This window comes from Heterodontus francisci, chromosome 36 (assembly GCF_036365525.1).
Source record: "Heterodontus francisci isolate sHetFra1 chromosome 36, sHetFra1.hap1, whole genome shotgun sequence".
NCBI classification, from domain to species: Eukaryota; Metazoa; Chordata; class Chondrichthyes; order Heterodontiformes; family Heterodontidae; genus Heterodontus; species Heterodontus francisci.
The window spans coordinates 40128747-40141941 of NC_090406.1; the positions used below are offsets into that span (position 1 = coordinate 40128747).

General features: G+C 44.5%; 1 protein-coding gene across 1 annotated transcript in view; it reads left to right on the forward strand.

Moving 5' to 3' along the window:
- The window catches only part of LOC137351760 (receptor-type tyrosine-protein phosphatase delta-like), a 583992-nt gene that overhangs the window by 358710 nt on the left and 212087 nt on the right, over nt 1-13195 (forward strand). Inside the window, exons 9-10 of the mRNA XM_068016566.1 lie at nt 10451-10723; nt 11319-11900. Coding sequence (XP_067872667.1) covers nt 10451-10723; nt 11319-11900 — 855 coding nt within the window. The remainder of the gene's footprint in view (nt 1-10450; nt 10724-11318; nt 11901-13195) is intronic.

A 13195-nucleotide genomic window follows, 5' to 3' on the forward strand; every position in this document is an offset into this window, starting at 1 on the left:
GGTTATTTGGTGATGAAGTTCTTCACTTTCCTCTCCCCTTCCCTGTCACCACCCGTCCCTCCCTGAATGTACTCACTGTCACATTCTTCTGTGAATCAGGGCTCGGAATCATCTATGGTGCTACGCTTTCAAAGGAATACTCTAGAACACACTATTCCCTTCCCCTTCCAATTCAAATCAAAATGAATTCTGTTTTAGTCTTTTGAAAGGTGAACACTTGCAAAACGCAACTGAAACTGAAGTCAGTTGCTTTCTTTCAGTGCCTTAAGTTCTTGAAGCTCCTGAATCAATAATTAAACCCTTCCCTTGAGCCTTGTCACAATTATTTCTGTAACTTTGTTTTAAAAGGGATTGGATATATAGGTCATAACAGCAAGTCTCAGGAACAGCCACGCATTGTCACATTGTTGCAATGATAATGAGTGCTGACTGATCAAATTACTACCATAATGCTGTTCACAGTGAGAATCGACCTTGCATGTCTCTATAACATAGCCTGCCTCCTGGACAGAAACAAAAACTTGAATTCATGGAGCACCTTGTAACATCTCTCAAAAACATCCCAAAAACATCCCAAAGCGCTTCACATATTTTAATGTGCAGTGATTTTATACAGTCAAATATAGCAGACATTTCTCAAGATCCCAGAAGCAGCAATGACGTACTTTAAATTTGCTGGTGTTTGCAAGGGAGGAAGATTGAACAGGATACCAGGAGAACTCCTTCCTTTCTTCGAAATAGAATAATGAAATTTTTTAACATCCATCCAAACAAGTAGATGAGACAACCGTTTAACACCTTATCTGACAGACAGCAACTCCAAACATGCAGCATTCCTTCACTCCTGCGTTGAAGAGTGAGCCTAGATTATCTATTCAAGTGCTGCTTGAACCCACAAAGGTGGGAGGAGCATCAGCTGACACTACAGTGGATGGGATTGAACTAAATGATCAGAAATTTCTGGTTTGGAACAGGGTTGAAGGTTAAAGGTGATCAAACATCCATTGGTCAGGATGTCCCTTGCAGGCCTTGCACTCCATAATTAATGAAACATTTTTGTTGAAAAATATTGTAGTCATGCAAAATAGGAAGAAAACATTTTTTCTCGCTCCTTAGAAAACCTTTATTTTATCTCGGCTGGTATCTGGAGTGGAGCCAGATTGCACATGGACTTATGTGGTACCAGGACAGATCCTTAATTTTGAAGTAAAATCCAGACTGTTTGCATTATTATGCAGATTGAGATGTAGGATGAATCGTGGAAGAGTTAATGCCATGATGAGCTCATGTGGCATCTGCGGCTAGACTGCTTCTCACGTCTGGCTGAATATAAGCCCTGTAATGCCTGATCAAACCAGGACAAAAACTTACTTTCCTCCAGCTCTTTCCCCCTCCCTGTTTGCACTTTTATCTGATTTAGGGATCTTTGAACATCTGTCATTATACTTAGCTCAGCATATGTGCTCTGTATCCTGTAGGCTGAAGTGAGGTTGGTTCTTTCACTACCTTCTTCAAGCAATTAGGGATCAGCAACGGATGCTGGCCTTGCAAGAGATGTCCACACTTTGTGAATGAATGAAACAAATTCCAGATTTGTCTGAAATTGGGTTATCGAGAAGCAAACAAGGAGTGTTGTTAGTTGTAGAGTAACTCGAGACAGGCTTCTGGGTTTACAAGCTGAATTTTAACCCCCAGAAATGGGTGGGTTGGGGTCAGCTGAAATTACAATTTTAAAAAATCTCAAACCCAACCCCAACAAACCTGCAACCTGCCCAATTCCGGGTTTAGCAGAGGTGGGATTTGGGTGGGAGGGGGCACGGTCGGGCAGACAACCCAGTCCCAGGAAGCAGCTAGGTAATTTAAGGATTTGAATGAGGCTGCTAGCCTCTGATTTAACCCAGTTAGCAAATTTAACCCTGACCGGCCACATTTCCCAGCCCTCAGGAAACCCAGCAGCTCAAGGGAGATTAGGACAACTTCCAGGAGAAGATAAATGCCTTTACAGCACTGCTTGTGGGCCAGGAGGAGCAGGAGTACTTCCCTCTGGCATCCCAAGCTTCCCACCTTCCCTGGCATTGGCCACCACTTCTTTTCATACTAAGAACCCTGGGTTCAGAACATGGGATCAGAACAACATCCCACCCCCTGGCCCCACATTCTCACCAGCAACTGAAGGCTCATTTACCTGTGACTACGGCCTGCTCCTGAGTGCTTCCTGCCAACTGGAAGGCAAACTGACTTCTGGGGCTGGATCCCGTCAAATAAAAATTAGCACACTGTGGAATTAAAGCTCCACAACATTCGGGGAAAACTGGAATTCTGAAACTCTGCCACTAACCCCCCCCCCCCCCCCCCCCCTGCTAAAACAACCCCGGTAAGTTTTGGGGACTACAATTCTACTGCTGGGATAAGGGAATCAAATTTACCAATGTAAGTGTAGGGAGCTGGTTCAAGATTGCTGCCTTCCTAGAATCTGAGCTAAAAAATAATCATATAAACTGGCCTCCTGTGTCACTTAAGGTATATCAGGATTTGGACCCAGCATTCACACATTTCTAGGAATCCCAGGACTGGTTTGTATTTGAATTACTGCACAAAATAGATTCCAGTAAAATCTAATCTCTACGCAATGCACAAAATGGCTCCATGAGCAGCAGTGTGAATATTCTCCTTACCTATTCCCATCCCTTCACTCCCACAACTTCTTTGCCATTGTGGTGTGACCATACTCGCATACAATATGGTTTGCATCACCGCACGTCTAGTCTGTGTGCCAATATGTTGCAACAGGTGTGTGCTGTCAGTCAGTTGCCCATAGCAAGAGAGACATCCATCAACCTATCTAATACAGGGCGAAGGACCCATGAAGTAGCCTTCAAAGCAGCTTCTCCTGGTGGGTCAGTGCACCGCTCAGTTTTGTAGTAAGCCATACAGCCCAGAAAGGCCTTAGGTTTGAGACTTAGTGAGCTGATTAAGGTGCGTCAGATGTAGGGAGTGCTACAACTGGCCTAAGGCCCCAGGTTAAAGAGGAGAAAAATTCAGCACAGAAAAATTCTTGAGGCTCTGCAAGGCAGTACGCTCATATGGCTGTTGGCTGAGGACAGGAGGAAGTTTGGTGTGATGCCCTCAACAATCAAAAAAGTTCACTTCATCCGCACGTCATTCTCCATGTGCCATGATGAATGTGTCAGTGCCCACATGGGTGACGGGGAGAAATTTGGTAAAATGGGAAAAAAAGCCTTCAAGCAAATAATTTTTGATGCACTCCACATTTATTTTGAAGCTGTTCTGAAAACTCATTACTCTAATCCTGTGCTTACTTGCTTTGAAGTCTACCACTTCTTGAGGAATTGTAGCTTGAACACCATGTGTTCTACTCTTCACTTCTGGTTGCCATTGAGTTTGGCACCACTTGAGCCAAAGTTGTGATATCCAGCTGCTACTTGGGCCTTAGTTATTCAGGATATTACTAGGTCAGCCAAAGATAGAGGGACTCCTCTTGCCTCCATGACGAGCACAAGGACATATGTGAAGTGCTGTGGCCTGTGTGTCATGGTGGCAAAGGTTGATCCTATTGAAAGAGATTCGCAGGCAGTATCTCATTGATTTTGCTTTTAATGAACCAGAGACAGACTGTTACCCAAAGGCTTTTATGGGCTCGGGCAGTATGTTGTGCTAAATACTTCTGTAAATTGAGAGGTTCGTTAGAGGAGGAACCTCTCTGCCTTAGGATTTTAGCACATCTGCCTAAAGGTACTGAACAAAACAATTAGTTAAAAATGTGACTAAAAAACCAGGAGCTGCCCTTGGACAGTTTCATCAGCACTTTTTATCCCTACATCCCTTGGATATATCAGAACTATTCTCTTTGTGGGATAATCTCACCCTGCCTCTGTTCTCTCCTGTAATGTGAACAGTCTATCAACTTCAGATTACACAAAGGGCTGAATTTTACAGCACCCGACCCCCCGAAGTTGGGGGTCGTGGTGGGGGTCGGAAAATGCCTCTGGCAGAGGGTTGCCAGAGGCTTCAACGCCGGGAAGGCCCAGCCCAATATTGCTGGCAGCGCTGAGGCCTCGTAGCGCCTCCCCCTCCCTCCTCCCCCTGCCGTTTGGCGATGGGAGCAAAATTTACATCTGTAAATAAATTTAAATAAAGGAATTAATTACCTCCTTGCCTCCGCCTTCCATCCCACGGCGATATTGGTGCCGGTGGCCGGCGCTCTTGTGCCTCTGGATCCCCATCCGGGGAACCAAGGCGTAACACTGGTGGGGAGGGGGGAGCTGGTATGTTTTTCAGTGGGTGGGTTGGTGGGGGAGCTGAGTCAAACTAATCTCATTGGTTTAGGGGATGGTGGGAAGGGTTAGAGTTTAAAGTTTATGTACTTGTAGAGGAGGAAAGGTCAGGTGGGCAGGGGAAGTGTTTTGGTGGGGGAGAGGGCAAGTAATGCATTGCATGGTTATTCTGGTGGGCTGGGAGAGGGGCAATTTAAATGTTTTTTAAAAATTTTGAAACCTATTTCTTTAAATATTGAAATTAAATGGAAGGGCTTGAAGTCCTTTAAAAATGGTGTCAGTGCCTGCAGAAAGGCTGCTGACGCCATTACCTGGGACGGACCGCCCGCCCCCTCCACGTCATCAGGGTGGGAGGTCTGCTTCGGCCATTTAAGTGAGCCGCCGTACTGAATATCACGGTTGTTCCGTAACGTTGTTTACGAAATCAGCGGCAACATTGTAAAATGCAGCCCAAAGAGTGTGAACAAATGGAACAGGATTTTCTCTACGCACACCTGAACAGGCACGAGGGCAGGAATCTGCACAGACTCACTCATGCAGTGACAAAGAAGCCTACACAGACACTGATCTGCACACACAAATATGCACAGACACACAGACCTTCACAGGCATGTACTGACTGCAACCAAAATAGGTCCCACTCCTACACAGTCACTTATCTTCACACGGACACACGTACTGACATACATCTTCACAAATAAACTCACCTATAATCACAGGCGTATGCACAAGCACACACATTTTCATGGATGAACATATTTATATAAACACACCCTCCCATACGAATGCACAAAGGCACAAAATTAATTAAAATAAAATACTGTGCCTAAAATTTTGAACAAATATTAAAACAGTTGAACGACAAAAGCTCCCCCAGATATTTTGTGATTTTATTTCCTGTTAGACCAGGACGGGGAGAGGGATGGGGGTGGGGGGGGTGGTGGGGGAAACAAATTGATTAAAATATTCTCCGGTGCTTCCATTGCCTCATTAAAATGCGCTGCTCATTTGTAGAAATTCATTTTTAAATTGCCCATGTTTGGCTGCATAACAGTCTGCAAAAAGACTACTACTTCTACTTTATTGCCCACTACCGAAGTGTTCCTTTTCAGGTAGATGAATTTCTGTTATGTTTTGCAAGTGTCACTCTTTCAGCTCCTTCACCTGCCTTCCTTCCCCTACTGCCATTCTTGACACTCTTTTCAATCTTCAGGCTCGTAAATTGTTTCCCTCAAGCCTTGATCCACATGTCCCTGTAGTCTCAATCACAAAGAGATTGATGGTGCTTCTTTTTAATTTACTGCCAGATCTGTACCCCCCTCCCCCACCTCAATTACCATGGTAACCCAGTGTATGCATCTCACATTCGACCTCTGCGTCTCTTTGCAAATTGTATCTCGTACGTGTAAGTTCCTGGAGCCTCTCCCATCCGGTGCTTGCTGGTGGTAATAGTCCAATATGAAAGCAAGGACCATGTGGCTTTGCTGTGACACATCTGTTGTAGGACTGTCTGCTTACCACACTGTCCACTGCTGATAAGTCAACCACTTTCTGATGTCCATGTTGTATCTGCAAGAGGATGATTGGGATGGGAGTGGGTTGGAGGGCTGAGGGGGCAGTTCATATCGCCAGATAGATTTGGAGATCTTGTCCCACTCAACGCCACCTTATAACTCATCAGCAGGAAGCCTGGGAGGTCGTGAGTCATGAAAACCTTGTCTTTCTTTTTAATTAATGTGGCACTGTAGATGCCATATTCAGAGACATTAGGTTGGCAATGCCCTTTAATGAGGGAGCCATAGATAGAAACAAGAAGCAAAATAGGTTTGAGAATCTGAATTTGACGGCTTTGATCAATTGAGGACTTGGCACCAACTCTGAGCATTATAGTATAGTCCAGGACCTCTGAGGGTGTATTATTTTATAAAAGTGACCATGGCATTGGGGAAGCATGAATCCAAAATCCAGATTCAGAGATCTGTCATTTGTTTCTGGATGTATCCCAATGTGTCTCATGCTTTGATATTGTCCCCTTGCTTTAACTTCTCAAATTATTAAATCCAAATGTAAGGTATTAAAAATTAGATCACTGGAACACTGTTTTCTGTTTGGTATGAGAAATCCTCCTTTATTTAAAATTACTTTTTTCTTTATTTTCTCATTTGGTTTGTGCTGTGCCGTATACATTCCATGGTTGAGAGAGTGGGAACATCTCCCATGACCCTGACAGTGCCTGCACATCATTTGGAAGTGACCCACGGTAACTTTCCTAACAGCAGTGCTACCTGTAACATGTCCCGAGGCCACCTGGGACTTGCCTCCCCTTCACTTCTGGCTCTTGGTAAGCCTGCCCCTTTGTGTTTCTGGGCTCCATTCATGACCTGACTGATTATGGGATCTTGACCAAGCTGGCCAATAAATGAAGGCAAGAGAGTTATTACGGGGAAGAGTTATCCCAGCTTGGTTTCTCCCACCTCCAAAGATACTAATCATTTAGCTGTACTATAGTGCAAAATAATAGCCTGGACAGAGGTGGTAAGAGCCTTCTCTTAAGGTACATTGACTTTGGACAGCAGTCAAAATTCAATCCCATGGAGTCCAGTTATGTGTTGCTAGGGGTGACAGCTAGCCCAATTACAATGATTTGTTAATAATTTTCAAGCAGTGTGACCAATATCATAATCGAGCGGCCATAGTTAATGATTGCATGAAAGTCAATAGTCACCCATCTGTAGAGGCAAATGTCAGCAGGTGGGTTTTCAGAAAAATTGTGTAATTTGTTACCAATAGCACATTGGCAGGCCAGTCTGTTGCCTAGTACTCTTTTGATAGCCCCAAGCCCCTTTCATTTGGGACTCTGGGCAGCCATTTTATTTAGGAAACTATGATCGCTGCTAAACTAAAAGTCTGGCTTTGAAGAAAGGGCCCCCTGTTCTGACCTCTGAGCATTCCACAGGTAATTGTTATGCTTGGAGTTATCACAGGGAGATGAGGGGGGAAGAAACTTGAAAGAATTCTGGAGACTGTTGTAGATGGAACATGGACAACTAAAATATGCCATATTAGTGGCACTTTATGAGTGAATATTTAGGAACTGGTGATAAGTGGCATGCTATTATGATTTTAAGTGTGCAAAAAAAAAAGAAAAACCTGAGAGCAATTTAAGAGAAAGTGTGGGACCTCTCCAGGTTTATGATTCTGTGCATTTCTTAAAGTGGGCCTGTACTTGTGGGTTGGGGATGTGAGTGTGGCACAGGCATATTATTGGTGCGTGTAGTACCTGTGCCTGAACGGTTACCCCCCTACCCCCATCTCCCCCTGCCCCCCTCTTCCCCCCCCCCCCCCCTCTCTGTCTCTCTCTGGCTGTCACTTCCGGCAAGTCCTTTTGTACCTATTCCCTTGCCTGTGTGCGCATGCAAACCCTCAATGTCCCTTTTCCTCCCACCTTTCCCTCCCCCATATGTTGTCCATGCAGCAACTCTGTCTCGTCCCATGTGCATCCATGTTCGACTGTGTAAGGTCTTGAGGCTGCATCCACTTCCAAGCAAAGGAGATGCACTACCTTATGGTGTAGTCAACATTTCTTTTTTTTTATTTTTTATTTTTTTTTTATTATTTTTATTCTTTTTCTGCCAGGACTGCTGCGATGTGACAATGTGAGCCACCACATTCTGTCACATCGGCTGGAAGTAACGCAGCATTGAAGTGGGTCCCTCCCCAATCCGTCTGGGCATGCTAGCGATCCTCCAGTTATATATTCCTATGTGCATATATATATTTATATATCTCTCTACCTTCTGCATGGTGTCTGTGAACTGATAGATGCATCTATTTGATGGATCCTTGTAATATCTTGAAAAGGCTTCGTACAGTTGATATACCTGCACCACAAAAATTTCATTAGTGTTTCTCATCTTTATTGTTCTGGCCACCTCTGCTACATCACAGATGACAATCAATGGACCCACTTTAGTTGTAGTCTTTTCCCATGGCTGGCCAGCCAGCTACACCTATTCAATGGAATTAGAGGCCAATGTTTTCATTTTCCATCAACAGTTACACTGAACTGGGTTGAATAAGGCTGCCATCTTGGTCATGGCTGCTTGTCACTTTGTAAGTGTTATTAAGCAGCCAATGGACTTTTTATGGATAGAGAGGGTGGGCAATAGGGCAACGGATCAGCATTTCATCGTAAGAAAGAGAGGAAGAAAGCTCTCTTGGGAATATTAGCAAGACTCATAAAGAGCTTTTTTTTTAAAACCAGAACTCTGTTATCGCCTTTCAGTGAGTTGAGATTAAATGAAATCTGGCGGCCAAAACCATTGACTTGAGTCTCCCCAAACCTTCCATTCACTCTGGCAGGCACAAAAATTTCAAAAAATATCTTTACTGCTTAAAAAATGACATTTGATCAATAAATGAAGCCACGTCTTCGGCAAGATTGTTTTTTTGACAAGGGCTGACTATCAGATTACATGAAAACCCTTTAAGGGTGTTTAAGAATTAGATTAGATTAGATTAGAGATACAGCACTGAAACAGGCCCTTCGGCCCACCGAGTCTGTGCCGAACATCAACCACCCATTTTATACTAATTCTACACTAATCCCATATTCCTACCAAACATCCCCACCTGTCCCTATATTTCCCTACCACCTACCTATACTAGTGACAATTTATAATGGCCAATTTACCTATCAACCTGCAAGTCTTTTTGGCTTGTGGGAGGAAACCGGAGCACCCGGAGAAAACCCACGCAGACACAGGGAGAACTTGCAAACTCCACACAGGCAGTACCCGGAATCGAACCCGGGTCCCTGGAGCTGTGAGGCTGCGGTGCTAACCACTGCGCCACTGTGCCGCCCTAAATGATCCCATCCAGCAGAGATGTAGCAAATAACTGGTACATGGATACCACAGTATATTTGTACTAGCTGGTCCATCCCTCTGAGTCAGAAGGAAAGACTTTGGATTGAATTTCCACCATGGAGGCAGGAAACAGGAGCCGGGTTTGTTTTCAGGTCAGAGACTCGCCTGCGGTGGGAAACTGATTTAAAGTTAAGATTTTCACGGGGGTGAGCCATTAGTTGATATGGAGACGTGTTTCCTGTCCACTTAGTGCCAGTGGGGGTGGGAATGGAGGTGGGTCAGATGAAGTGTGGGACTCATTTAGACTCCCACAGCAGCCATCACTGAGGCTGCAGGTTGTCCTGAGGAAGAGATCTGCAGTTTCTACCAAAGCCTTCCACTTCACCAGAGGGAAGTGAGATGTCACAAGGGAGTCAGAGGCCTGGCACCTGGGGCAGGAAGAGATCCTCGCTTCATCAATGCCGACCTGGATTTAATGCGTATACTGGAATAGCACTCCAGCCCTGTTGGCCTGGCTGTCCAAATGATGTCATCCGAAACTGCCCAGAGAAGGAGGCAGTTGTATTTGGAGCTGAAGTGAGACTACAACATGGAGGAAAGACCATCAAAATTGGTCAAAGTTATGTATTGCTGGCATAGTGAAAAGCTATACCACATACCCTTAAGGGATGGTGGTCATTAGAAGCAGTGATGTGTTGCAACAAAAAGAATAATGCTGTTCTTCCCATATTGCCCTTAAGTGAAAAAATGTAGGCGGAATTTTTTTTAATTGCCTTTTTTCAATGAAGATGAATGTCTTCCTTTATGGATATACATAGTAAAAAGAAAAGATTTTTATATTGAAGCCACAAACTCATTGCAAAATCTACTTGACCAATTCTTTTAGTTACTATGGAGAATTTCCTGAACAGAGAGGAAACTAGTTTAGCTTCCTCCTCCTCTATCTCTGCTTTTGTTGAACGCTGCCATTGGGCACAGATCAGAATGCCCCACTCAAACAAAATGACTGGTATGTCACATGATTGAGAACTCAGCATGTGCCTATATTTCTGGAATTCACAATGTCGTCCACCCGCTGCCTCCTTACCAACACACATTTAAGATGAGAAACTAACTAATAAATTTTTGTGTCTCTCAATGTGCTGTGATGGGTCTCAGACTGGTCACTGAACACTTGTGCTACGAATGTGCTTTCTGTGGACTCATTTTGTTACTGTGCTGTGCCTCTGAAATGCTGCCAACTCTTATTTTCTTGCTTGTTGTTACCTTTCTGTGTCCCGCCCTCAGTTCGGCGCGTTCCACCTAGGTTCTCCATCAGCCCTCCACTCAGCCAAGAGATCGTGCCCGGTGGGAGCGTGAACATTACCTGTGTTGCCGTTGGCTCCCCCATGCCCTATGTGAAGTGGATGTTGGGAACTGAAGATTTGACACCAGAAGATGACATGCCTGTTGGCCGGAATGTTCTGGAGCTTAACAGTATCCGGGAGTCTGCTAATTACACCTGCGTGGCGATGTCTAGTCTTGGGGTGATCGAAACAGTCTCACAGATTATTGTTAAAGGTAATCAAAAATGTTTTATATAGCACCTTTCATAACTTCAGGATGTCCGAAAGCACTTTACAGCCATTTTAAGTACTTTTGAAATATGGTTATTGTTGCAATGTAGGAAACATGGCAGCTAATTTGTGCACAACAAGGTGCCACAAATAGTAATGTGCTAATCTGTTTAGTAATGTTGGTTAAAGGATAAATATTGACTAGGACACCAGCGATAACTGCCCTGCTGTTCTTCGAAATAGCACCATGGGATCTTTTATGTCCATCTGACCGGACCTCGATTTAATGTCCTAAGTGAAGGACGTCAATTCCAACAGTACAGCACTCCCTTATTACTGCACTGGAGTGTCAGCCTAGATTATGTGCTCAAGTCTCTGGAGTGGGACTGAAGTGAGAATACTACCAACTGAGCCACAGCTGTGTGGTTTCAGTATCCTGGTAACCAGCAATAAAGCCACCTTGTTTTTTTTAATTCCATTGGTTCAACGGTCATGCAAATGGTATTATTATGGGCAGATAAGGGTCAGAGCATGAAATAGGTTTGAAACCTCTTTTCATGTATGTTTTAAATAACCATGTGTAAATATTGATTTTTCAGCACTCCCAAAGCCCCCTGGTACTCCGATAGTGGTGGAGACCACTGCCACCAGTGTGACTTTAACATGGGATTCTGGCAATCCTGACCACATCAACTACTACATCATTGAGTACAGGCCCAAGAACACAGATGTTCTCTACCAGACCATAGATGGCATCCAAACCCTACGCTACAGCATCGGTGGATTGAGCCCCTACTCCGATTATGAGTTTAGAATCTCTGCCGTCAACTCCATTGGTCAGGGTTCACCTAGTGAAACAGTAGAGACAAGGACTGGTGAGCAGGTGCCCTCAAGCTCTCCTCGGAGCGTCCAGGCACGAATGTTGAGTGCGACCACCATGCTGATTCAGTGGGAGGAGCCCGAAGAGCCAAACGGCCAAATCCGCGGATATCGGGTCTATTATACAATGGAGCCACAGCAGCCTGTGAGCAATTGGCAGAAGCACAATCTGGACGACAGCCTCCTAACAACCGTTGCTAACTTGATACCACAGACGACGTACAGTGTCAAGGTCTTGGCTTTCACCTCTGTTGGAGATGGGCCACTGTCACCTGAGATTCAGGTCAAAACTCAGCAGGGAGGTGAGTCTATTTGGTGATTAGTTGCACAATAGCCTGAGGTTGTTATACATCTTTCACGGTAAGACTGATGGTTCATGAAAGAGGAAACCCCAGGTCTAAGACATTTCTTTCCAGTCCCCAGCACAATTTGTACTAGTCCACACATCTACACCAAATTCAAAGCAAATGTTTTCTACTTCCTGACAGCAGTCATTGCTATCCTTCAGCACTTGCCAGCTGAGCTGGGAAGATGTGTAGATTCCCATAAGAGATTGGGACCCAAGTGGCAAAGACGGGTTTGGGAAGGAGTCAGCTGAGACACGGAGCAATAGAGTGCAAATTGATTGATCCCATTTGGCAGTTAGTACTGTGCAGTGATGATTCTATAAGGGAAAAAACCTCGGTCAGAGAACAATATCTCTCTCTTGCCCCCTATAAACACAATGTTATTAGTAATGAATGTGTCAATCTCTCTCCCTACAATGTTATTAGTAATGAATATGTCAACGCACTCTTTACTAATCTCACTGTATGATTTCTCCCTGATGTGTTCGCAAGTTATTTGTTTATTGCTCCTACTTGTTTCCTCTCCCCGCCTCAAAAATGAGAAACACCCTTGCACTGTAGGGTGACTCCCATGTCAGCAACATCTTCTGACCCATTCGAGTCCTGGAAGTCCTCATGTGGTAGATTCTCTGTACAGAGTCTGCAATCACACTTCTTCAAATTAAGTAAGAACAAAAGACACTTACCCGGTCTGGCGTGATTGACTCTTTACTGCCCTCTGATGCGGTCTAGCAAACCACTTAGTTTTAGAAGAAGGCGCACCACCACCTTCTGAAGGCAACTGGGGATGGGCAAATAATGCCGGCCTCACCAGCAGTACACACATCCCAAGAATAAATTTTTAAAAAGAAGCAGGTTTTGTTCTTCCTTATTTCGGACAAGTGTGATTGCAGTCTTTGCACAGGGAATCTACCACATGAGGTCTTCCAGGGCCCTAATGGGTCAGATGATATTGCTGACATGGGAGCTACCCTGCTGTGCAAGAGTATTTCTCATTTTTGGGGCGGGAAGAGGCAACAAGTAGGAGCAATAAACAAATAATTTTGTACAACACGTCAGGTAGAAATCACACAGTGACAGTAGTAAAGAATGTGTTGACATATTCGTGACTAATAGCATTGTGTTTATAGGGGGCAAGGGAGAGAGATTGTTCTCTGACCCAGCTCAGTAATGTCTTCATTATGCCAGAACATTGGAGGAGATGCTACTCAGAATCCTTGATCATTCCATCAAGTTCCAAGCTGCGATAC